Source organism: Penicillium samsonianum (genome assembly GCF_028829775.1).
Source record: "Penicillium samsonianum strain IBT 33392 chromosome Unknown utg000002l_segment0_segment0, whole genome shotgun sequence".
Classification (NCBI taxonomy): domain Eukaryota; kingdom Fungi; phylum Ascomycota; class Eurotiomycetes; order Eurotiales; family Aspergillaceae; genus Penicillium; species Penicillium samsonianum.
The window spans coordinates 2,754,387-2,776,254 of NW_026643260.1; the positions used below are offsets into that span (position 1 = coordinate 2,754,387).

General features: G+C 48.4%; 9 protein-coding genes across 9 annotated transcripts; 4 read left to right on the top strand and 5 right to left on the bottom strand.

The window, feature by feature from the left end:
• Positions 1-2,274: 2,274 nt before the first annotated feature.
• N7471_002898 (PP2C family serine/threonine-protein phosphatase) lies at positions 2,275-3,699 on the bottom strand (the record flags this gene model as incomplete). The annotated part of the gene is made up of 1 exon (XM_057275618.1): positions 2,275-3,699. The coding sequence occupies one exon, from the start codon at positions 3,697-3,699 to the stop codon at positions 2,275-2,277; it is 1,425 nt and encodes a 474-aa protein (XP_057140256.1).
• An 845-nt stretch (positions 3,700-4,544) lies between these two features.
• Positions 4,545-6,907, bottom strand: N7471_002899 (MDR family MFS transporter; the record flags this gene model as incomplete). The annotated part of the gene is made up of 13 exons (XM_057275619.1): positions 4,545-4,746; positions 4,800-4,975; positions 5,035-5,142; positions 5,198-5,328; positions 5,390-5,500; positions 5,559-5,565; positions 5,619-5,780; positions 5,836-6,051; positions 6,098-6,167; positions 6,219-6,233; positions 6,286-6,590; positions 6,645-6,709; positions 6,757-6,907. 13 exons carry the CDS (start codon positions 6,905-6,907, stop codon positions 4,545-4,547), a joined length of 1,719 nt encoding a protein of 572 aa, XP_057140257.1.
• Positions 6,908-7,411: 504 nt separating this feature from the next.
• N7471_002900 (uncharacterized protein) lies at positions 7,412-7,655 on the top strand (the record flags this gene model as incomplete). Its single annotated transcript, XM_057275620.1, has 2 exons — positions 7,412-7,486; positions 7,524-7,655. Coding segments are annotated over 2 exons (207 nt in total), but the record flags the coding sequence as incomplete, so codon positions are not given.
• Positions 7,656-7,702: 47 nt separating this feature from the next.
• Positions 7,703-9,367, top strand: N7471_002901 (uncharacterized protein; the record flags this gene model as incomplete). The annotated part of the gene is given in 10 exon segments (XM_057275621.1): positions 7,703-7,718; positions 7,736-7,898; positions 7,949-7,967; positions 8,017-8,085; positions 8,138-8,248; positions 8,322-8,362; positions 8,413-8,461; positions 8,510-8,767; positions 8,816-8,955; positions 9,292-9,367. 10 exon segments carry the CDS (start codon positions 7,703-7,705, stop codon positions 9,365-9,367), a joined length of 942 nt encoding a protein of 313 aa, XP_057140259.1.
• A 136-nt stretch (positions 9,368-9,503) lies between these two features.
• N7471_002902 (uncharacterized protein) lies at positions 9,504-10,866 on the bottom strand (the record flags this gene model as incomplete). The annotated part of the gene is made up of 6 exons (XM_057275622.1): positions 9,504-9,704; positions 9,756-9,827; positions 9,880-10,176; positions 10,228-10,464; positions 10,515-10,620; positions 10,676-10,866. The coding sequence occupies 6 exons, from the start codon at positions 10,864-10,866 to the stop codon at positions 9,504-9,506; spliced, it is 1,104 nt and encodes a 367-aa protein (XP_057140260.1).
• Positions 10,867-12,194: 1,328 nt separating this feature from the next.
• On the top strand, positions 12,195-13,524 carry N7471_002903 (GTP cyclohydrolase II; the record flags this gene model as incomplete). Its single annotated transcript, XM_057275623.1, has 3 exons — positions 12,195-12,313; positions 12,364-13,163; positions 13,217-13,524. The coding sequence occupies 3 exons, from the start codon at positions 12,195-12,197 to the stop codon at positions 13,522-13,524; spliced, it is 1,227 nt and encodes a 408-aa protein (XP_057140261.1).
• Positions 13,525-14,718: 1,194 nt separating this feature from the next.
• N7471_002904 (uncharacterized protein) lies at positions 14,719-15,189 on the top strand (the record flags this gene model as incomplete). The annotated part of the gene is made up of 1 exon (XM_057275624.1): positions 14,719-15,189. The coding sequence occupies one exon, from the start codon at positions 14,719-14,721 to the stop codon at positions 15,187-15,189; it is 471 nt and encodes a 156-aa protein (XP_057140262.1).
• Positions 15,190-15,905: 716 nt separating this feature from the next.
• On the bottom strand, positions 15,906-17,072 carry N7471_002905 (ankyrin repeat domain-containing protein; the record flags this gene model as incomplete). Its single annotated transcript, XM_057275625.1, has 1 exon — positions 15,906-17,072. The coding sequence occupies one exon, from the start codon at positions 17,070-17,072 to the stop codon at positions 15,906-15,908; it is 1,167 nt and encodes a 388-aa protein (XP_057140263.1).
• A 433-nt stretch (positions 17,073-17,505) lies between these two features.
• On the bottom strand, positions 17,506-21,408 carry N7471_002906 (formin-binding protein HOF1). Its single transcript, XM_057275626.1, has 6 exons — positions 21,236-21,408; positions 21,080-21,184; positions 20,741-21,027; positions 20,382-20,693; positions 18,261-20,331; positions 17,506-18,196 (listed from the first exon to the last, which is right to left on the bottom strand). The coding sequence occupies exons 1-6, from the start codon at positions 21,276-21,278 to the stop codon at positions 18,027-18,029; spliced, it is 2,988 nt and encodes a 995-aa protein (XP_057140264.1). The 5' UTR covers positions 21,279-21,408; the 3' UTR covers positions 17,506-18,026.
• Positions 21,409-21,868: the final 460 nt, after the last annotated feature.

Here is a 21,868-nt window from a genome sequence, read left to right on the forward strand (position 1 = left end):
CGGGTCTGGATGATAATGGAGTGTTAGTTTTAACACCATAGCATCCTGTTGATTTTAAGGGTTGGCATAGTTCTCACCATATCCTTCTGTTCTGGCTTTCTTCCACCTCATTGTTTTGAGAGCTGCTTTTGCTATGGTGTAGCAGTTCTTGATCCAGCAGCCGACTATTTTAAATATACCATTTCTAGCAAAACAGTAGTTTTAGCATCAGGTTCTCTGTAAAGTTTGCTTTTTGACAAGATCATCATGTTTAGTCTTATATTTCGGCGGTCATACGTACTGACTCAAGATGGCGCATATCATCATGAACAACAATACAACAACAAGTGCTAGTAAAACTACCCCTATCCATTTGGCAGCTGTGTCAGCTGGCGTGTCTGGGTTTGAATTAGACTTGTCATCAGGAACAGGAGCCATTCTTGGCAAATATAAAGATGTCAGTGAAAGTGAGGTATGAGGCAGAGAGTGACAAGGAAGTCTGAGTAGCCTTGGGTTATGATCTCTCTATATAGAGCCAAAGCTTAGTTGTACGTCTTAGTTACTCAACACCAGATTTGCGTCAGCATGACCCGTGGATCTATTTACGTAGATATCGGTAGTCCTGCCACAATCCTTGACCCTGCCATTTTGCTCCAGAGTATAAGTGTTTAAAAACACTGGTATCGATTGGATGACGGTGCAGAAGCAGCTGCCAGTGTGAGCTTATCTATACCCTCTTAGCCAGGAGCCTCTACTATGGAAGAAGCTCAGCGCGAATCCCTCACCCCAATTACACCCACTTCTGCCGCTCCTCCAAACCCAGCTTTAGGAGCTAGACAACAAAATCGAGTCTACGATCTCCTTGTGCGCTATTTACTCCATTTGCGTGCAATGTTCGTTCGTGATAAACCAGCTAAATCTGTCTAGCATCGGAGCTACTGCAGACGGGCATTTGAAAAAACCTAATGCCACATTATTCCATCGTATGTACCTTTGAAAATTTTCTGGCGTTTCTAGTTGTATTGGTAAAGAAAACCATCGGTTGTATTGGGCTAGCTGGCTGAGAGAGAGAGAGAGGAAGGAATATCAAAACAAGGTGGGGGGTAAGGTCCTATTCACCTGGGGCAGAATCTCAGCAAGTAGCCCAAAAATGAAGTCAAGAATCTTATACAGTGCTTCCAGAAACTACTGTGACCACCTACAACCCCTAATACCAAGATAGGTACTGTTACGGAGCTATGCCCAGATTTTCACTATATTTATTTCCGAGTTAAAGATAATTACTAGTGTATTCTCCCCACTGTTTTCAAAAGTAAGCTATATGATTTAGCCTGAGTTTTCATATCTGTAGAGCGATCACGGTAGTATCACATTCGACATAACCTTAAGCTAAAAAAGCCAAGCCAAGCAATATAAAAACATTATACCACTGTCCTCGGTCCATTCCTATTCCTTCTCATTTTTCCAGACCAAATCACAGTTCTCTTATGGTTTGTAGACAGGCAAAGGCTCCTCGGGATACCGGTAGTCTTCGTAAGCTGGTGGACCTTGTGAGCTATCACGTCTTGGATATTCCATCCTAATAGATCTCCTAGGCCCCATATCCTCCATCTCAATGGACTCTGAACAAAAGCAATACTAGTTAGTGACATGAAAGTACTTAGCTTGGATGGGTCTCCCTTACCAGGTGTGGTTTGCTGTCCGTTGGCTGTAACTTGACGCGCTGCTTTTGCCAAGCGACATAACTTTTTGATTCCACTTCCTATTAGACGTCCAGCCTCAAAAATAGCACTAATGTCCGGACCTGGTCAGCATCCTTTTTTGGTGAGAATTGGCAGATTAGATGCCGATAGAAAGAGGCATCATCATCGCTCACGACTTACCGAGCAAGTTCCTTGCAAATAGACCACCAGCAGTATACAAGACCCTTAATAAAATCCCTAATAAACCATAATATCGCCAAAATGAGAATAACGGCGAGAGGGGACGAAATAATTCCAATTGTTACCGACCACCCTGTATCCCAAGAATCGTCTGAGGAATCATCTGAGCGAGTACGCAAATCAGCGCCTCTATTACTCTGTAGCGTCTGCATACTCAAGTGAGGAATAGAAGACATTCTTGACAAACTCTGCTTGAGAATTCTGATAGAAATAGTTAGAAAATGAGTGATACATCAGTGATAATGGTGGTCGTAATTATCTTTGATCTCCGTCGCCGGAAGGGTTTCGGAGGTACATAGTACATATTCTAGAAATAGACTTCTAAGTTCAGATGAACCAAAGAACCCAACATTTACTTCTCGGTGTTAAAGAAAACAACTTGCACGGTGATATCATCCCGTATCCGTCGAGAGAAAGGAGGACCAAAGGCAAGTCGGCCTGCTATCAATTCGTGGTGATTTCCACCAAGCGAGTTGCGCATTAGATGTACTGCAGCATTATCATCTTGGGTTGTTGTTCTCTCTTCCTCAAACTTCCAGTTCACATCTTTCCAGAATCTGCCAAAGTCAAATTCTCGATCTGTTGGCTCTGGTATGCTCTTTTTCTCCCCTGTCCCTTGTGGTTCCAACCAGTTCCCTACCAAGTCGACACCCTGCTCACTAGACATATAGTCCCATAGCCCATCCGTTGCCATAATCAAGAAAGAGGGTTTGTTTGGATCGATCTTAGTGCTTGTCACGACCGGCTCCGCAGTCAAGTATGGGGGTGTGCGAACATCGTACCGTGGCGTTAGGGGTGCTGGACCATTGAATTTCTGCTTCATTTCCTTCTGGAAATCCAGAGGCCACTTCCACAAACTGTCACCAAACGCCCGTGATACCATGAGTCCAAGCACTCGTCCACCTTTCGCTATGTTTTCCTCGCCAGGGTGCTCCTTGGAAATTCGGGTGGTCTCTTTTTCGTTGCTGCCGGTTTGGTCTACTGATAAGGGAATTGCTTCCCACTTTCCGTCTGATCCCTTTTGTCCTAGAACCGCTCTTGAGTCCCCAGTACACGCAACGTGTAGCGTGCTTGTGATGGGATCGTACAGAGATAACAAAGCGCATGAACCGGCGTAAGCAGGGGCCAGTTTCTTAACTTTGTCTTGGAAGGATTCTTTGCTTTTAGATGTGTCCGATGCAGTTTTGATGATGGAGTCGTCAAGATCCACGAAGCCTTTCATGATAGCGCGTTGGACCAACTCATTTGGCACCGATTCGTCGCTTGAAGGTGGTTTAGCTTCGGACAATCTGCGTCGCACAAACGGCAAGAGTTGCTTCGTCAACAGGTCCGCCGTCTGCCAGCCCGAATGTCCATCAAAAACAGCCCAGGACACCCATTGATCATCCTCATTCCACGGCGAGGAAACTTTGCCATGGATAAACCGGTCCTCGCACGGACTATTAGACGCTAGTTGAGCGCCATCGTATCTGTTGACGCCCGTAATATTTCTGACTTGGAAGGAGTATGCTTCTTTCGATAATATATGCGTGACATCCTCTTTGGAGGGACCTGGCTCCGGGGCCAAGTGCTCCGCTGGTGGACTCTCGAGGCGGGGCACATCATCCCTTGTGGTGGTCCACCACCACATTCCGGGCGTGCTGATCAAACCGGCCGTCGCGATGTAAATTTTCAAATTTGAAGACGAGTTCTTTGTTGAGAAGGAACGTTTGGTACGTGTCCGTACGATGGACGTGGCCACGCGCCCTAGGCGCGGTCGCGCGAGACATGATAACATGGTGGCTTGTAATTGGGAAGAAGGAGAAGCAAGAGAGCATTGAAGTCAACTCAAGATTGTGAAGATTGCTCCAACTTCCATCAAGGCGGTAAGATCACGAGGCTCCTTGAACTCGGACAACCTGGAAAAGGGGTAAAAGGAACACTGCAGAGCCCCAGGGCAGCCCTATATGAAATAATTAGTCACAAATCCCTAATTAGCCCTTGATTTACTTGAACGAAGTATATTTATCAGGTAAATAGTATCGAGTGTTTCAATGCTTTCTGTAAAAATTCAAATGGTATACACCAGTTGAAAATGGCGCGGGACTTGAAGATATATAAAAAAGCATTAGTTCTGAGATAACCCTTTGTCTGCCCTCTGCAAAACAAAAAAAGAATTACAAAACGTCCAAAGTACAAGTCTATTGCACATTTCTTTCCTACTTTCTCCCAGCACAATACCAAATATATGCCCATTAAACCATGTGTAGCGATCTATATGTCTCCAGTCAATGTGTATAATGTCAGAACTTATAACACATCGTAACTCGACTATTTAGAACAAGACTATGTAAACTTGTATTTGGATTCCTGACAGGCACCTATATCTTTGAATGAAGCAGTCAGCCCAAATTATTCCAACCCCCAAGGATCGAGTTCATCGAATCTGGCAACTTCTTTGCATTTGGGTGTTTCTGGTAGCAATGCCGATGTACCATAAGCAATGCACCTGGGCAGCACTCGTTATAAGAGCCTTACTTCGATCATTTGATTTATATGGATGTACCATAAGGACATGCAATGACCCACCCTTTTTTGGGATAGTGCTCATAATGGAGCCTAAGCCTCTTAGCTGAACTGGCCTCAGCGCGTTTTCTCCGCCATAGGCGGCTGCCCGTCGGATGTCGTTGGCTGCTCTCCGCTAGCCACCTCACCACGCGGTACATTGCTTTCTGTCTCCGTTTCCGGCTTCTTCTTAATGTTGATATTCGAGATGAAGAGTGCAAACGCTAGCGAGAGAACATTCGCTGGAACGCCAATGATGTAGACGGTCGAGAGGGATTTGCTACAGGCACGCGTTAGATCATCATCCACGGCGACGAGCGCGAGTAGACTCACACATAAGCGCGCACGACGTTAGGGACCAGTGCGTCTGGGACCGCGGTATAGATCGACAGCGGCGACTGTTGTATCGTTGCAAAAGGCGCGTCAGGCGCGTATTTGCGCAAATTGCGCACAAGTTCGGACGAAAAGGTGGCTTCGGCGATGGCAAGACCAATCGTACCACCGAGGAACTGCAAGATAAAGATAAATTATGAGCATCGGGTGTGAGCTATAAATGTGATATGCGTACCTGGCAGAAGTTCACCATACCGGTTGCCTGACTGATCAGCTTTGGTGTGTCGTCGAACTCAGCCTGCATGGCGAACAGGATGTTCTGCAGAGTTGTGCCGATACAGATCTGTCACACGGCTTGTATCAGAAGGACTATACAAAATATACGAGAAAGTGCTTACGCCGACGAGGATCTGGTAGCCGATCACAGCTGCGTTTGAGGGCAACGCGGTCACAGTGTACATTAGTCCAGAACCGACGGCGCCAATCACCGGTCCGCCGACCAAGTACGGCCAGTAGCGGCCGTAGCGACCTGTTTGTCAATGAAGTCTATTAGTTGACCTGCATCAGAGGAACAGAAACATAGCACATACCGACGAGTTGTCCAGACACCACAATCGAGATGACGACGGACAGCATGAGCGGGAGCAAGTCCACACCACTCTTCGTTGCAGAATGGTGGCGGCCTGCCTGGTAGTAGATGGCTGTATAGTATAGTCAGCCGACGAGGTCTGGGGTCGGTGAAGCTGGAATATGACGTACGAATATACTATGAAACAACGTTAGTGGCTGCCCCATAAGTGCGACAGAGATGAAACGCACATAGGTGAATATCAGGTAGATGAAGCGGTTGAAGATCGCGAAGGAGCAGATTGAGTAAATGGAGAGGCTCTTGAATATTGCCAACGGAACCATAGCTCGATCTCCCATGTAGCGCTCCCAAAAGATGAATATAACTGTCAGCACGGGTGCAAGAACGAGGCACTAGTGCGAGTTAATCACCGGCCCTTTCAAGGGTGCAATACACTGGAATACATACGACAATGACCTCTGCGCCGTTCCATGCCTTCTCGTTTCCGCCCCATTGGAGGCCTAGAACAAGACTTGTGACGGCACCCAGACTGAGTGTAGCGCCAATCCAGTCCAAGGCAGCCGTGCGCCACAGCATGGTCTTAAAAGAGCGATCATATCCTTCGGATCCGAGCGGTGGTGGAGCGTCGAGGAGCAATACAATCGCTACGATAGATGCGCCGCCCTAGGAGGATTTAGCAAGTGGCAAACAGCAACTGAGACGGACGTACTATGGGTAGGTTGATATAGAAGCACCACCGCCAGGTTACGTGGTCCGTGAGGGCGCCGCCTACAAGAGGTCTAATGACATTAGCTCAGTTGCATAGCGAACAGAGAAATATGTCCTCTTACCCAATGATCGAGGCACTAAAATACGATTAGCAGTCTATGTATCAAGTTCACCAAAGCTGCAACGTACAACGCAAATACCGATTCAAAGAGACTAAACAGCATAGGGCGATCCTCTAACCGGGTGGCCTGGGCCATCACTTGGAGGATACCAGTGAGAATGCCGCCAGCGCCAACGCCAGAGAGCGCACGTCCGCCGATAAGTGTGTAGACATCCTGGGCGGCACCACACAAGGCAGAACCAACCTCAAAAATCACCACAGCTGCTATAAGCACATATTTGGCTGGGTAGAGACGAAGGACTTGGGCGAAGAAGAGGATGAAGGTAGTCTGCGTGAGGACGAACGAGGCGGCGACCCAGCCTTGTTGGGAGAACTACCGATGGTTGTACGTAAGTCCACGAACATCAGCCTTTTCTACATAACTAACCGCGTTGAAATCTGACGCGATACGCGGTAGAGCGGTTGATAGAATTGTCTGGTCCAGCGCAATTACTACATTGTTCAGTCGCAAGCCCGAAGATCAGGTTCAGTGAACGTACACAAGAGGGCCAGTAGCATTGCTCCAAATGCGATAGATAACTTCTTGCCTGTCAACAGATGGCTGTCCACGCTCGATGTCATCACGATCGGTGCATCGTTTGCGTTGTCGAGTTTAGAGTGTTGGGAACGTGTAACATCATCGCTGGCCATGGTGGCTTACAATTTGGGGTGTTGCGGGGGGATGGAATGTGGATAAGACCAGAAGCGCGAAAGTTGTCAATCAAAGAAAGCAAAGTTTGAGCACATGATAGGGATGTACTGGCTTCCAGCCCAGGTGGAGCACCGACGGGCTTGCGAAACCCACACAATGCGGAGAGACCCGTCTGAGTGGATCCGATGAATGCCAAGAAGGGATGGTCAGAATAGCCCTAGATCTCAGGTACCGGGGGGCTACAGAGTGTGCATAAATACCACTACTGTACATATTTAACGTATCTACTCCGTACCCCGTAAGAGAATAGATTACACGTAGTGTCGCCAAGAAATCACTAGTGCCTGCCCATCTTGGCCAAGCTGACATGGCATACAAAGTCCTCCGTACTTGCCAATCCTGCCTAATCTCACTCAGCGAGCTGCATACAATGGCAGCCAAAGATGTAACAGTAACATATTTAGCTATGATTCGCCTAGAATCATCATATATCCACAAAAGGGTGTCAGCTAGGCCATAAGGAGTTAGGGGCGAAGAGGCTTTGGCTGCGTCCAATACCTACATACGTGCTACTGTGTGTACGAAACTTCCCGTGAAAATGTATGGTGACTCTAGCGCTATAACCAGGATATAAAGCGGGACACACCACGGCCCTCGCGCGATTCCCTGTACGAACACCACCTAGCACCAAATGTTGTCTCTTCGCACAACTACAATGCCTCGGAGACCACTAAGCCACAGGATTAGTCCTCGTTTGATACACAGTAAGCAATAAAGCCGACTCTTGTGTCATCATGCTCACGCTGGCTTGTAGCTCAGAGACATAGATCACCACTGGCCTTTGCCTTTGACATCGTTTGCGACCCGCTCCGCTGTTGCAGCGAACATCACTGACCAGGAACAGGATGGCGTTCTAATTCGCGGACCCTCCGTACTTCCGGAGGCAAAGCGTGCACTTGCAATACTAAATGGCGGGAATAAGCAAGGAATGTAAGTCGCAAGTCATACGAAGCGTGAACAAATGCTGAGCAGCGTGGTAGCAAGATTCCATACATCATGGTGCGGTGGTATCATCTTCTTAATTTACATTTACTAAGACTGATGCTAGATGACGAACGGAGGGGGTTCGACAGAAGCGGACCGTGTTACGAGGTTGAGCGCAGAGCTGGGCATCCAAGTGAGTTTCATTCTCGTCCTCGTAGTTGAAGTGGGTATTAATTATCTTTCAGGTGCATCCAAGCCAGATGGTTCAGTCACATACCGTACTCCGCTCGCTTGCGCACAAGTACGCTGACGAACCGGTGCTCGTCCTGGGTGGTATTAACGATGCAGTGCGCAAGGTGGCAGAAGAGCGAGTTTCTCCATTCCCACATGTAACACAGTCACTGAACCCGCATCAGGTACGGCTTCAAGAAGAGTTATAGTGCTCTCGACGTTCACGCGTCGAATCCGAGGTATGATGACCCCTAAACCAAGTTGCAGACATCACTAACCGAGCACGTAGCGTATTTCCGTTCCATCGCATGACGCCTGAAGAGCTCGCGGCTGCTAAGGTTTGTTTCTGATACCCTACTTGAGAACCTAGCTTACAGTTTCCTTAGCCCTTCGATCTCTCGAATACGGCCTTTCGCGCCGTCTTTGTCTTCTGCGACTCGCGCAACTGGGGCCTCGACATCCAGGTCATGATCGATGTGCTTCGTGCGCAAGGTGGGGTTATCGGGGCGCCGTACCGTGTCAAAGGTGAGCCGCCCGTGGTCGAACTTGTCTTCTGCAACCCAGATCTGCTATGGCGGAACGACTTTCCGCAGCATCGCTTCGCGCAGGGTATCTTCAAGGAGTCATTCCAATCAGTGCACAAAGTACGTATCGTATCTTAGGTACTGTGGCACGCGTCTGACCATACACAGCTCATGACGGGGGAAATATACCCGTATAAGCAATTTGGAAAGCCATCGCCGGAGACGTACGACTTTGCGAAAAAGCTGCTGCTAGCACATGCTACCGAGCTAGGAGGACCCAAAGGACCTGGAGCGCCCGAGACGAGCATGTAAGTTTTTGTCCAATTACCTTATTGGTTTCTGATTCTGATTTCCCTGCTCAGCTACATGGTCGGAGGTGAGTTAGCTGATGACTGATATGCCTTGTACCTCACTCACCCTCACTTTTTCTTCTATCAGATAATCCCGAGTCAGGTTAGTGATCCCATTCCCTTCCTTTATAGTACTATCCACCTAACTCCTACATAGACATAGCCGGTAAGGCCGCTAGAAGTATCTGAGCGATCACCATCTTACTTGTTGACAGGTGCCAACGCTGCGAATTGGTCGTCGATACTGGTACACACTGGCGTATACGACCCTAAACTCGGCCTTCCACCTACTAGTAAACCTACGATCGAGCTTCAGAATGTGGAAGAAGCGGTTAAGTGGGCTATGCAACGTGAGGGGCTGGATATCTAGAAGGAGGCGATGGCCAGCCATGGCGAAGTTGCGCAATAATTGCAAATACATAGATTCTTCGAATTTTTGAAGGGCGACATAAAACATATCTTCAAAGTGTCTCATTCCTATGCAGCAAACGATTACCTACAGAGACCTAGCGAGGTACTAAACTAACATTCTTCAGATACTGCTCCGCGTCATGTCCCATCGCATTGATGACCACGCGGGCCGAGTCAAACGCGCGCTGCTTCGCATTTCGAAGGTCACGGTCGGGGAACATACCATGCGCGACGTCAAAGTCGTATGGGTTGATCGCCGAGATGATGCCGGCAATGGCATCAGGAGTAAGAGGAATCTATGAAGGTTGTCAACCACATGATTCCGTTTGGGAAGTCCTAGTACTCACTGTGTTGACATGCGACCACAGGAAGGCGTAATATGCCGTTCCAGGCTTGCGGTCGATGTCCCAGAGTGCCGACTGGATTTGATGAGTAAGATAGTCAAGTTGATCGGCCACCGAAGATGCTTACACGCGTCACATGCAAGCTATCGGACACGAACATGCTCTTCTTATAATGCAAGACGGAGCTGCCTGGAAAATGGCCACCAGTCTTGATACGCGTCGCACCCGAGCCAGGTAGAAGCTCAAACTCCTTCTCCTTAACGAACCGCCTTACCCCGTGCACGTCTGGTCGAGATACGAGCTGGGACTCCTCAGCAGAGAGATAGACAGGTGCATTGTTGAAGGCTCGGGACCAGGTAAGGTGAGTCGTCCAGAAATGGGGATGCGAGATGGAGATAGTATCTACGCCGCCTAGCGCATTGATCTATTCGAATTTGTTTACCAAACACATATCCGCAAGAAAAGGCTAGCTCACCTCCTTCACTGTTGCATCATCGATATAGGCAAGACAGTCCCAGAGGATGTTGCCCTTCGGTGTCCTGATCAAGAAGCACCGCTGGCCAATGCCAAGAATTGACTGGGTTTGGATAGTGTATATATGAGGCTCGTTTGGGTATTGCTGGCGAATGATGTTCTTAAACTTGCCACTTGTTTGAGCCTGATCGAGCGTTGTCCATGCCTGGCCTGTGGCGGGGACAGACTCCCGAGGATCCTAGTACATGCATTAGAATGTGATGGGCATGTACCCCATGTTTGACTCACATTGCAAATATGGCATTCGTTGAGTCCGTCAGCTGCCTTCGCATCGTGCTGTGTGCCGCACTGGCTACAGAGGAGAAGCTCGTCATCTTCATGCAACCGCGTAAGACTACAATAAAGGTTATTAGTTAACCACATGTAAACAGAAGTGAGTGTGTGCTCACGCCTTATTCGTTACATCCTGACGTGACGAAGCAGTGCTGTGATTGCGAGTGATTGCGGCTACATCGCGTAGCGCAAGAGTGCGGGATCGAGGAATTGATACTGTGCTCAGGCTCAGCACTGTATTCCGTGCCACCGGCCTGCATATGGACGGCTGCCTAGAAAGTCGGGCAATGACTGCTAAATTCCGCATCTTACTTCCAAGTGGACAAAGGGAGGAGAGAACAACAAGTAGTGAAAATCTTTCCCTTCAGCTGAACGATTAGGGCAACGCTCCTAATAGTGCGGACGGTTTAGAGTTTCAGACCAGACTAGACTCGCAACAATATATCAATTCAATTTATTCAAGGCAAAAGCACTAGCCCAAATCCACCAAGACACCCCGGCGGAATCCCCATATGTGTCAGGCCCCCCGTCTCAACCCCACACATCACGCTACATATAGTGGCAGATAAAAATGTAACAGTAATATACTGCATTATACAGAGTACTTTGCTTTTCATTTATTCAACCAGAGCTAGACTATGCACGTAAGACAAGTACCACATATAGTGATGACCTTTCTTGTCAGCTAATACGGAGTAGATTAGAGCTATTTCCAGATTGCAGTCAATTCTCATTATTTGCCATAGGTGATCGGCATTGTTTCAATACTAGACAGGTATTGACTGACAGTTGTGAGATTCGCGCTATTGGTACAGATTATTGAGCTCGCTCATGAAGGGTACTTCATATAATCTTCACGTGTTGCACCGCAGGCCGGCCCATAAATCTGACATGCATATACCGTAACTCTGACCTGCATGTATCGTAAATATAACCTTTCTATAACCCGACGGAATCCGACGTAGGGTTTTAAGGGTAGGGAGTACAGAGGAGTGAGCTAGTATCTATAGCGTGGAAATAAAGTTCATAAAGACTCAGTTTCTAGAGATAAAAAAGTGAGACAAATTCATATCACCTTACCAAACTTTAGTCTTAAGATAGGAATGTATTATTATACTAACCTTGAAAAAATCCCGGCTTTCAGCTTTGGGATCTGACATCTGATTAGTCGAGAAATTTAGTCGCAATGTGTCTCTACATATGTAGGGCTATGGTCTATCACGTGCGTAGGCCCTTTCAGCCCATTGCAGATCCCCGCAAAATAACCTTGAAAGGTCGCTCAGCCCCGGGGCCCCGCAAAATGGGGTCCACGGGTTGTTTTAACGCTAACCCTAATTGGGTTTCCGGGTGATCTCACTCATATCAAGTACTTCACACAAATCTTCATCATGTTGTATCGTAGGCTCGCCTTGCAAATCTGACTTGCATATGATACCCGACGGGATCAGACCCAATGTTGTTTCTATACGATTCCAAAGGTAGTGGCATTTTTAGGGGTGGAAATCGCACTTTTATACGTGCTGTATAGAATTTTTATCTGTACAGTTTAACATATTTGAATAAATCAGATCCCCAATAAATCAATCATTGCATAGAATAACTGGGTACCCCCACACTCAAGTCACTATACCCGTCATGCTCGCGCAACGCTGCCTGAAAGCATCTGCCTTGAAAGCCCGCACCAGTACTCAAGTCAGATTCCCGGTGGTCAGGTTTAACCTTCGCCGCGTGTCCACCGCTCGCGATTCTATACCGTAAGCTCACTGATGGCATGGTGGATTGACACATACTGATATATTGGCAGACGCTTGTTGCTAGAGAGCAACGTCAAGAACGAGAGGCGAGCCTATACCAGCGTCAGTCCTCCAAAATCTGCTGCAGCCATCGATCCCCCCTCCCAGCGTAACACTACTACACAACTCGAAGTCCACGTCAAGTGTGTCGCGCGTGCCCGTATCCCCACACCTCATGGCCCGGCCTTCCTCCATCTCTACCACAACAACCGCGATGCGAAGGAGCACTTAGCCATAGTCATGGATTCTGCTCAGTTTTCTGACGGACCCATGGTCGCTCCCGCCATCCGCAGTGCCTCTTTGGACTCGGCGTGGGATGAAGAGACGGCTATGGAACGACTCATCCGCGGTGCATACACCGGCCGCCTTACTGAGGACGTGCGGACGCCCTCTACTCCACCGTCAGACGTCTCCAGAACAATCACCTCTGCCATCCCTCCTCCACTGGTGCGTATTCACTCGGAATGCTACACTGGCGAAACCATTGGCAGCATGCGCTGCGATTGCGGCGAACAGCTCGACGAAGCCATGCGGCAGATTGCTCAGCCAATTACTATTTCGACCGCTCCAGGTGTCTCACAGACCATCCCCGGTCGCGGTGCGGTCATCTACCTGCGTCAGGAGGGCCGCGGAATCGGCCTCGCGGCTAAGCTGCGCGCGTACAACCTCCAAGACATGGGCCACGACACGCTATCGGCGAACCTGATGCTCGGCCATGGTGCTGATGAGCGCAGCTATGAGGTCGCTGCGGCCATCCTGGGCGACTTGGGCGTGACTGAGCCCCTCGGGAACACTGTGAACATTAGCCAAGGTAAGTTGTCTTCCATAGCGCAATACTAGCTGGTTTCTTATGAATTCCTGTAGCAACGGGCATTCGTCTCCTGACCAATAATCCGGCGAAAATGCAAGCGATGACCGCTGCGGGCATTAACGTCCTCGAGCGCGTCGAGATGGTCCCCCGCAGCTGGCAGTGCGACCACGACCACGGTCACTCCAAGCCTAGTGCACTTCACGGCGCTCGCGAGGCTGCTGCTACTATGATCGGCGCTGATGCGGCGCGCGGCGCAGATCTCGACAAGTATATCAAGGCGAAAGTTGAGAAGATGGGCCATATGCTGTCTGTGCCTCCAAGCGCTAAATCCATTCAAAAGCCACTGCAGAGACAAGGGTGACCAGACGCACATTGTACTGCATAAGGATTGAGAGAAGGTGTAATCAGATATGTCTGTGGTATCATTGGAACAGTATGTAATGCTGAAAAGCTTCCAGCACAGAACAGAGGGGCTATATATGTTTGGCTGTCCCTCATCTTAACTGGAAATTGAGCTACCTATGACTGATCGAACAATAGTGTTAAGAATCAGCACAACCCTGAATAATCATCGATCTCTGTGGAGTTCTCGATACGTATGTAAGGTTATTTCCATGCCAAATATGACCTGTCTATGAAGATAAATAGTATCAAAGAACATTTAATGCAACAGCAAGTCTGCAGTATATAATGTGATGTTCAAAAGAGTAATGCTGCACTTGATATTTGATATTAAGGTTACTTAGACGTTCCTATGACACGAGGCCACTGCGTGCATCAGTTTCTGGTTTTCTACGCACAAGACCAAACTACTTGGACTTACGTAATCATTGAACTTGTTCACTGAGCATCACCTGATAATTATATAAGCCGGATGAATCTTCACCAAATGTCACCTGAGCAGTAGTCCGTGTTTCTGGAAAGTTACAATACATTTCGAAATCTTGCAACAGACTAAATATAAATTGGGTGACCGAATTGAGTGTGGGTACACTGACTTGGCATAACGTACAGTAGCCGGGGAACGCTTCCAAAGACGGTTGGGGCCGAGGAATACGAGATGGGTCATAGTGAAGAACGCCAAGGCTGCCTAATCAGGCTGACTGCCCCTGGGTTCCCTCTCGAAAGTGAGCGTTCGAATATACCGCCCACGTGGGGAGTAGAGGTTTATGAATTCTATTAGTAGCTCAACCCTATCTTCCGCCTTTTTAGTCGAGATTCTGCCTGTTTTACGCACCAATGAGATTACATAATACAGAAATGTTCCTGCCCAGGTGGCCCCGGGCCCCGCTTGAGCCGCATCTACAAATTACATGACCCAAAAATGCGGGCAACCTTCCTTGGAAGCCCTGGAGATCCTGACCACTTTAGACACTAGAAACTCCTTTACTTTCGAAATATTTACCCTCCGACGATCCCTGGATTTCAACAGAGTTTGACTGTAGGAGGAATGCACGTGATGTGTGAGATGAATTTATGATAGGCTTATAAATTGACCTTCCAAAGTTATGTTTTATTTATCTGTTCAAATCTGCCCCCCAAATCTCCATTCAAAATGGCTTTCTTATCTACCGACAATCAGGCGGCCATAAACAGAACCAGAGATGCCTGCAACACCCGCAATCGCGGTATCTTCTGGCATATTCCCGAGGAAGCTCCGGCCTGTGCGTCCATGCCCGCCGGGAACATGACCAAAGTGATGGAAGAGTGCTGCAATGGCGCGTCGGTCACCCAGTATGCGGACGGCTGTGGCATCTACTGTCTCGCCAATGGGCAAGACCCCTACAAGCTCGGGGACTGCATCCAAAACCAGAACGCCTACGGACTCTACGGCTTCTGCACTCTTGGCTATTTAAATTCGACCACTACGGGCTCTAAGTCCACGTCCTCGGGCACTGCTACTAGCACGGCCTCGCCTGCTGCCTCGACTTCCCCAAACGCTGCCATTACGAACCAGCCAATCTCCAAGTCTGGCCTCGGACTGATTGCCCTTCTTTTCGGTTCGGCTTTTATGGCTGTCATTTGAATGACTCCATCCACGGATGGCTTGATGTTTTGTTTCAGGGAAGATTTTGGGTATTTTGGTAATATTTTCCTTATTGAAGTGGATGAGCGACCGAGTTTGGTTACTTTGGACATAACAACTTCGTTATGTAAACTAGAATTTGGCATATATAACTAACGGATTCCCCGCGCTGAAAATTGATAGTTCTCATCATATAGTACGTGCGAATGCATGTTCTACAAAAATACGACGGGAAGTTGCAAGAGCCTCTCAATCAAGGCGCAACAGATTCGCACTAAGTATTAGCAAATGTAGGAGTTTTAACCAGGAATACTGGTTTCAACGTACCAGGCCTGTACTTGGCTGCCTACTATATAGTCTACCTGCTGAGCCATGCCTTTTTTTACCTGTATTTTTGCTACCTTTGCTAATTATATTGGATGTTCGAGCCTCCATGTCATTAACATAACGTATAGTTCTTCGCCAATAATTGACGTTATTATGTAGAAATCAAATCAGTTATATAGTCATATTGTTGCAAAAAGCTTCCCAGCTTATTTAACTGTTCTAGTGGCAATCCCATATATGGGATTTCACTCTAGCTATATATAAGCAGTCGTAGTGTGTAGAAGATCACATAACCTCCCTCTGTTTGCTCCCAGTACTTTAGTCTCCAGCATTGTAGATAGTTTCTTTCCTCCTCACGCAATTCGAGATTTTCTAGAGCCATCTAAATTTCATAGTAGATCTCTCACGTAGCTTTCCGGGAAGCTATCTTTGCTCCAATAGTTTGCTTCCATCACATTGATCCCAAGACCGTTCTTATATCTCTCAGATATCTGCCACCGGACGTAATCGAACACATTGTTCTTTTGCGGCAAATCTCTATAGGAGAATTGCGATAGAGGAAATGGCCTCCTGACCTCCGCCAGAAGAAAGTCTCCTCTAGATGGGAGGACACCCTTTGCTAGCAGAAGCTTCGCAATCTCGAAGTGGTGAAAATATATGGCAAATCCTATTGTGCCGTAAAACGACGAACCTGGGGCACCGTAAATCACTTGCCATTCTAGATGCGGATTCGCACCCTGCTCAATCAGCGATTCGACCATCTCATAATTCCCGTGCATGATTGCCATAAACAATGCCTGAGGGCCGAAAACATCTACCTCCAAAGCATTATATTTGACCAAAATGTCGTACAGATCCTTGTCGTTTCGGCGTACTATATCGCATAGGGCTCTGTCGGAAACAAGCCGCACGCCTTGCTTCAGTAGAAGCTCGACGACTTGTCGCTGATCAGTATAGATAGCGTTCGCGATTGGGCACGGGTTTTCCCAATAACCTGGTTGCGCCCCCTCCTTGAGAAGACGGGGGATTATGAGGTCGTAACCCGAGGCAACAGCAGCACCTAGGGCAGAGAACGGCCCATATCCCGCTGGGTCTAATGGTGCCTTATATCTGATCATCAACTCGACAAGCTCTTGATCGTGAGAGTAGATAGCCCAGTTGAGAACAGTACGTCGTTGAGCTGGTGAGCAGGCTCGATCAGACCGTGTTTCCGAAAGCATAGTTTTGAGGGTGACTATATGCCTTCCTTGAGCGGCAAATAGTAAAGGGTTTTGGGGGTTTCTTGAGATACCAATTGTCTCTTCCGGGGTCTCAAATGCGGCTATATTTGCACCGGCATCGAGTAGCATTACCGTCATATTAGTATACCCATTCCTGGCGGCCCAGGGTAAGGGTGAGGTTTGATGATTCTTAATGTTCCGTTGGCATAAGAAGAGCTGAAGACGACTGTATAGATTCCGGTTGGTTTGCACAAAAGCGTTGATGTTTTTTTCGTTCGGCAAGTCCTCTGCAATAAGAAAAACCAATTCGGAAGGCAGCTGGTCTAACCGAGCCATAGTGCTTTGTTCAAATTTCAGTTGAAGACGAAGGGATTAGATCAGAAACTGTGATTTTGATTTAGCGCAGTACTTGTAAGGTATCAAAAAGTCGGTGCGAACCCGTATCTAGGGTATAAAGCTCAGGGATGATCAGACAGAAAATCAGTGTGCCGGCGGAAAGAAGGCTGATGGGAGAGTATAATGATTAGAGAGGGAGAGAGTCAGATGCTGTGGCTCAAGGCCATGAACCGATTCCAAAGGTGGCTATGGTATCCGTGGGACGTATCTGCACTATAAAGCTAAATTTAAAGTCTATCAGATCTAGTCAGAGGGTAGCTATAAATGATAATCGTCAATTATACATGGAGACGGTCTTCCATTCAATTTGAGCTACTGCTATCATGATATGCATACTGCTTACATATATCATGGAAAATACATAGTGAAAAGGAGAACATCAATTAAAACAAATCATATCATATCCTGCATGACAATTGAACGACCGTCCAAAGATAGCCCAAAGCAAATGACGGAGAACGGAGCAAAGAAGGGGGAATAAGAAAAAGAAAAGACCATGAAGTGCCAAGGTCTTCATGGCCCGAGATTGCTCATCATACAATTTCGTTCGAACAGATCTCTGTCGAGAGAAGGAGAAAGACAAAAAGAAAAGAATTCAACAATTTCACACGAAGCACATAGTAAAAATATTCCCATAACACACACGCTAAAGTTTCCAAAAACATCCGCAAGAACAGAATAATAAGATTAAACAGGCTGTTCAGTGATGTCAAGACGGGACTGTAGCACCATGTTGAGAATGAGAGAAAAATAGAAGCGAAGTTGGAATGAAATCGTCAATGTGCAAAGAAAGTCGACGAAAAGGCATGGTATCTACGTGAGAACATGAGGAAGAGCATCACCGTCAGGCCGAAGGTTCCGAGGGTCGTGGCGGGTCGTGAGATCAATGGGGTATTAGATGATTTGCAGATAGTTGCTTGGCACGAGACCAGGGTGGCCACGGGCGTTGGTGACTTCGGCTTCCCACCACCCGTCATCCTGCAGGCGGAGAACGGCAAGGACATCGCCCTTGCCAAAGCTGAGCTCTTCAGGGATGGCAGCATTATAGGTGTACATGGCACGAGCTGTGAGATTGAAATCAAGTTAGATACTAACAACGCATTGTCGAGAGGAGAAATAAATGCTTACCAAAGTGCAAGATTGGACGGCCATCGCGGCTGAATTTGCGTCCAGGCTCTGCAACAGCCATAGTACGGCTCCGGGATCGGCCGATAGGCGGGCCGTCACCATAAGTTGATGAGGGGCGGCTGGTTCCTCGAGCCGAGCCGCCATATCCACCGGGACTGCTGGAACCGTACATATCGTGGTTTCCAGACAACTGCAGCTCCATGCCACCAGAACTGGAAGGACGAGCTTGCTGCCTGAACTGGGGCTGTGGGGATACAGCACGGTGGCTCATAGCGGGCGAGGCCCTCCGAGCAAAATCGTTTGGAGAGTAAGGTGGGTCTTGAGTACGACGGGGAGTGGGCGATTGGCTGTATTGACTTCGCATGCTGTTAGACTGGTAACTACTCGGACTAGGGCTTGGACCCCTGCCACTGTTCTGGCTCATCCGAGTATCCACACGGGGAGAAGCAACCTGAGGGCTAATGCTACGCCTCGGTGCTGGTGCTGGCGATCTAGCTCGGGGGGCTTCTTGGGTTTGACCGCTATGGGTAGAACCCATGTTGCTGTTTTGTCCTCGTAGCATGCTCTGAGTTTGACCAGTATACTTCTGAGTTGTCTTGTGCATTTGCTTTGCCGTAAAGGCCGGTTGAGGTGCGCCAAGTCGCTTGACTGTGGGATCATTGTATGCTGGTGGTGGAGCAGCAACGCTAGCACTGCTTCCACCATAGGTCGATGAATGTGCCGACGGAGTGGGTGTGGAGATGCCATGATATCTATCTGCCGACACTCGAGTGGCTGACTGCTTCCCGCTTGTCTTGAGGTCTGCTAGAGCCCGCGCAATGGGATCCAAATCATCTTCAGATGCCTGGCTTGTCTGTGATCCCTTCTGGGGTGAGCTCTTTTCTGGGGATGCAACGTCAAAGACATTATTCCCAACATTGAGCTGGAAGTTGGCTCGAGGATCAACAGGCTCCGGGCTGCCAGAGCCACGACCCTGCGGGCCTGCTGCATGCCTGACTTGGCTGACTTGTTTGGTTGGGCTAGTCTGTTTAGGTGGACTAACTTGCTTAGGCCGGCTCACTTGCTTGGGTGGGCTCACTTGCTTGGGAGGGCTCATTTGCTTCGTCGGACTGATTTGCTTTGTCGGCGAGTCCCAACCACCACGAGACGCGGGGTGGGGTGAAGCAACCGACTGTGGAGAGATGACTTGCTGTGAAGAAATAGCAGGCCTTTCTTTGTCATGACGACTCTTGCGACGGAAGGGGCTGTTGCTAAAGAAAGCGCTCTTCTTCTTTGGTGATTTATCATCTCCGGGGGTTGGCATCGGCGCACTGTTTGTTGGCTTTGCTACAGACTTCTTGGTAGGGGTTTCCTCGACACTGGAGATAGAGGTTGGGTTCGAAACTTCGCTCTGAGAGTCACGGCTAGACGGGCGATATGCGCTGGTCGCTGAGCTTCGCTCTGAGGGTGGCCCGGCACGACAGAACATAGTCATGCCGTCTGTAGGGTATGCATTGTGGGGAACAGCTCCAATCTCTCCATGTTGCTCGGGGTCATAGTTAGGAGGCGGCGCCCCGCCACGGCGGAAGTCTAGAGGCGCAGGTTGTTGGGGTTGTGGTTGTAGCGGCGGTTGCTGCTGCAGGGGAGGCTCCTGGTGCATGAGAGGTTGCTGTTGGGCGGGAGGCTGCTGGTGCACGGGAGGCTGCTGTTGCATGAGAGGCTGCTGCTGCATGAACGGCTGCTGCTGCTGTGACGGTAGCGGTTGCTGCTGAGGTAGCGGCGCATTGCTAACGGCAGGAGGAGCAGGATGTCCCATTTGACCCGCGAGGTCTGACTGTGGGTCATGGTGTGAATCGAATGTTGAGGGTTGAGGAGAAGATGTGCGGAATGCAGGGTTCATGGTGCGTTGGAACTGGGCTACCGAGTAGCCTTCGGCTTCATCTATATCGGAGCTCGAGTCATCATCCTTACAGAAGTTGATGAATCGGGGTGGATCCGGGATTTCTTGGCCAGTTCCTTGGTCCTTGATGAAGAAAATAATATCTTTCTCAACTTCACAGTTCTCCAAAGAGAGACGGACTTTCTCGCATGACTATATGTCGAGTTAGTATTGCAAATCAAGCCCGGGCAGAATAAACATACGGCATCGTCGCTGACACAAACAGTTGAAGCAATGTTCGCGTAGGTCCACAGACTGCTCTTTGTGAAATCCAGACGCTCCTCTTCCAAGTCTTGGAATTTGTCGCATGCTGACTTCCATTCCTTATTCCAGCGTCCAGTTGTCTCCTCGAGTTGTTTGACGGCCGCTTCGTATTCCTGGCTATTTGATGCCATCTGGATCTGGGTCTTCTCCAGCTTGGCCTTATTCTTGCGCTCTTCCTGGCCCATGACCATATGGCCCTGCGCGAGGTATCCCTTGATGCGGAGACAATCCTGCTCGTAACGATCACGCGTCTGTAGAATTAGTATTGTACCTCTCATCAGCCCACTGAACTACTCACTTTGTTGACAAGCTGTGTCTGTTGCATTTTGGTCTTGTGTAAGCGCTCGATGCACTGTTGAATGATCTTTCGTCGCTCCTTGATACCACTAGCAAAAGCAGCAAGTGGCTCCTCTAATTCGGTCTTCATTTGTCCCGCGATTGCGGCGTGTGCCTTAGCAATGGCTTCAGTCTCGCCGCGAACCACGTCGAGTGAGGCTCGGAGTGATCCCGTCTCACATGATCCCAGCGACTTGCGACACAAGGCTTGGAGTTTTCGCGCGTATTCATCTTCGATGGAGGCTCGAACTATAAACCTGTTAGCATTCGATGCCCCCGCGGCCGCATGCATGTCACGTACTGCCGTAGAAAACCTTCAGTTCGTCATTTGTGATCTTTGAACCATGCACGCGGTCCAACATTGGTTGAAGTCCTGCATCTTCTTTGCCCCAAAAATTGTTGGCAACTAGAATAATTGTCAGTGCGTTCAAGGATACGTTAGTGTGGTACCACATACAAGACATGGAGACCGTAGGTCCGTCTGCCACTGTCCCCGGCATTGTTATCGATGTTGAGCCTCGGCCAGCCTTTGCGCATGCAATCGAAGTATGTTGAAATCACAGGTACAAAGAAAAAATAAGAACAATAAACCTGAAGAATTTAAAAAAAAAATGCAACAACACAAAAGACCTTTGGAGGTCACAAAGTGTCGAAGTTGAATGTGAGCGGAGGGATGATGGGATGTGCTGTTTACGGCCGCGTCTCTCGGGGCAACCACTGCGCAAGCCACCCGTGGACCATGCACCGCGTTACATAAGCTATTTATCTACCCGTGGACCCTAACCTTCCAAGGAACATTCCAAGGAAGTTGTGGACAATATTTATGTAGAATTCTTGTGATCGGAGAATTATGTATGATATCAGAAATATTGTCATAAAAATTTTCATTTCATTTTTCGGTGCATCGTGCAACCATTCTATGTAATTCGGGGACCCATCAAATATTCAAATCCAGTCTATGTAGGCCAAGCCAACGCAAGAACAACCCAATCCCATATCCACAAAAAGTAGAAAACACATGAAGAATTGTAGTCATTTCAATATCGCTTCCGGTAAAAACGCCAGTCAAATATGCATCCCCAGAGCCATC

Bases quoted from the DNA above. Each gene is read 5' to 3' on its own strand.
- N7471_002906 (XM_057275626.1), bottom strand. From the start codon at position 21,278: ATGCCGGGGACAGTGGCAGACGGACCTACGGTCTCCATGTCTT. The intron at 21,028-21,079 runs GTACGTGACATG...ACAGGTTTATAG, and splicing joins ACTGAAGGTTTTCTACGGCA to TTCGAGCCTCCATCGAAGAT. The intron at 20,694-20,740 runs GTGAGTAGTTCA...CTAATTCTACAG, and splicing joins AGACACAGCTTGTCAACAAA to ACGCGTGATCGTTACGAGCA.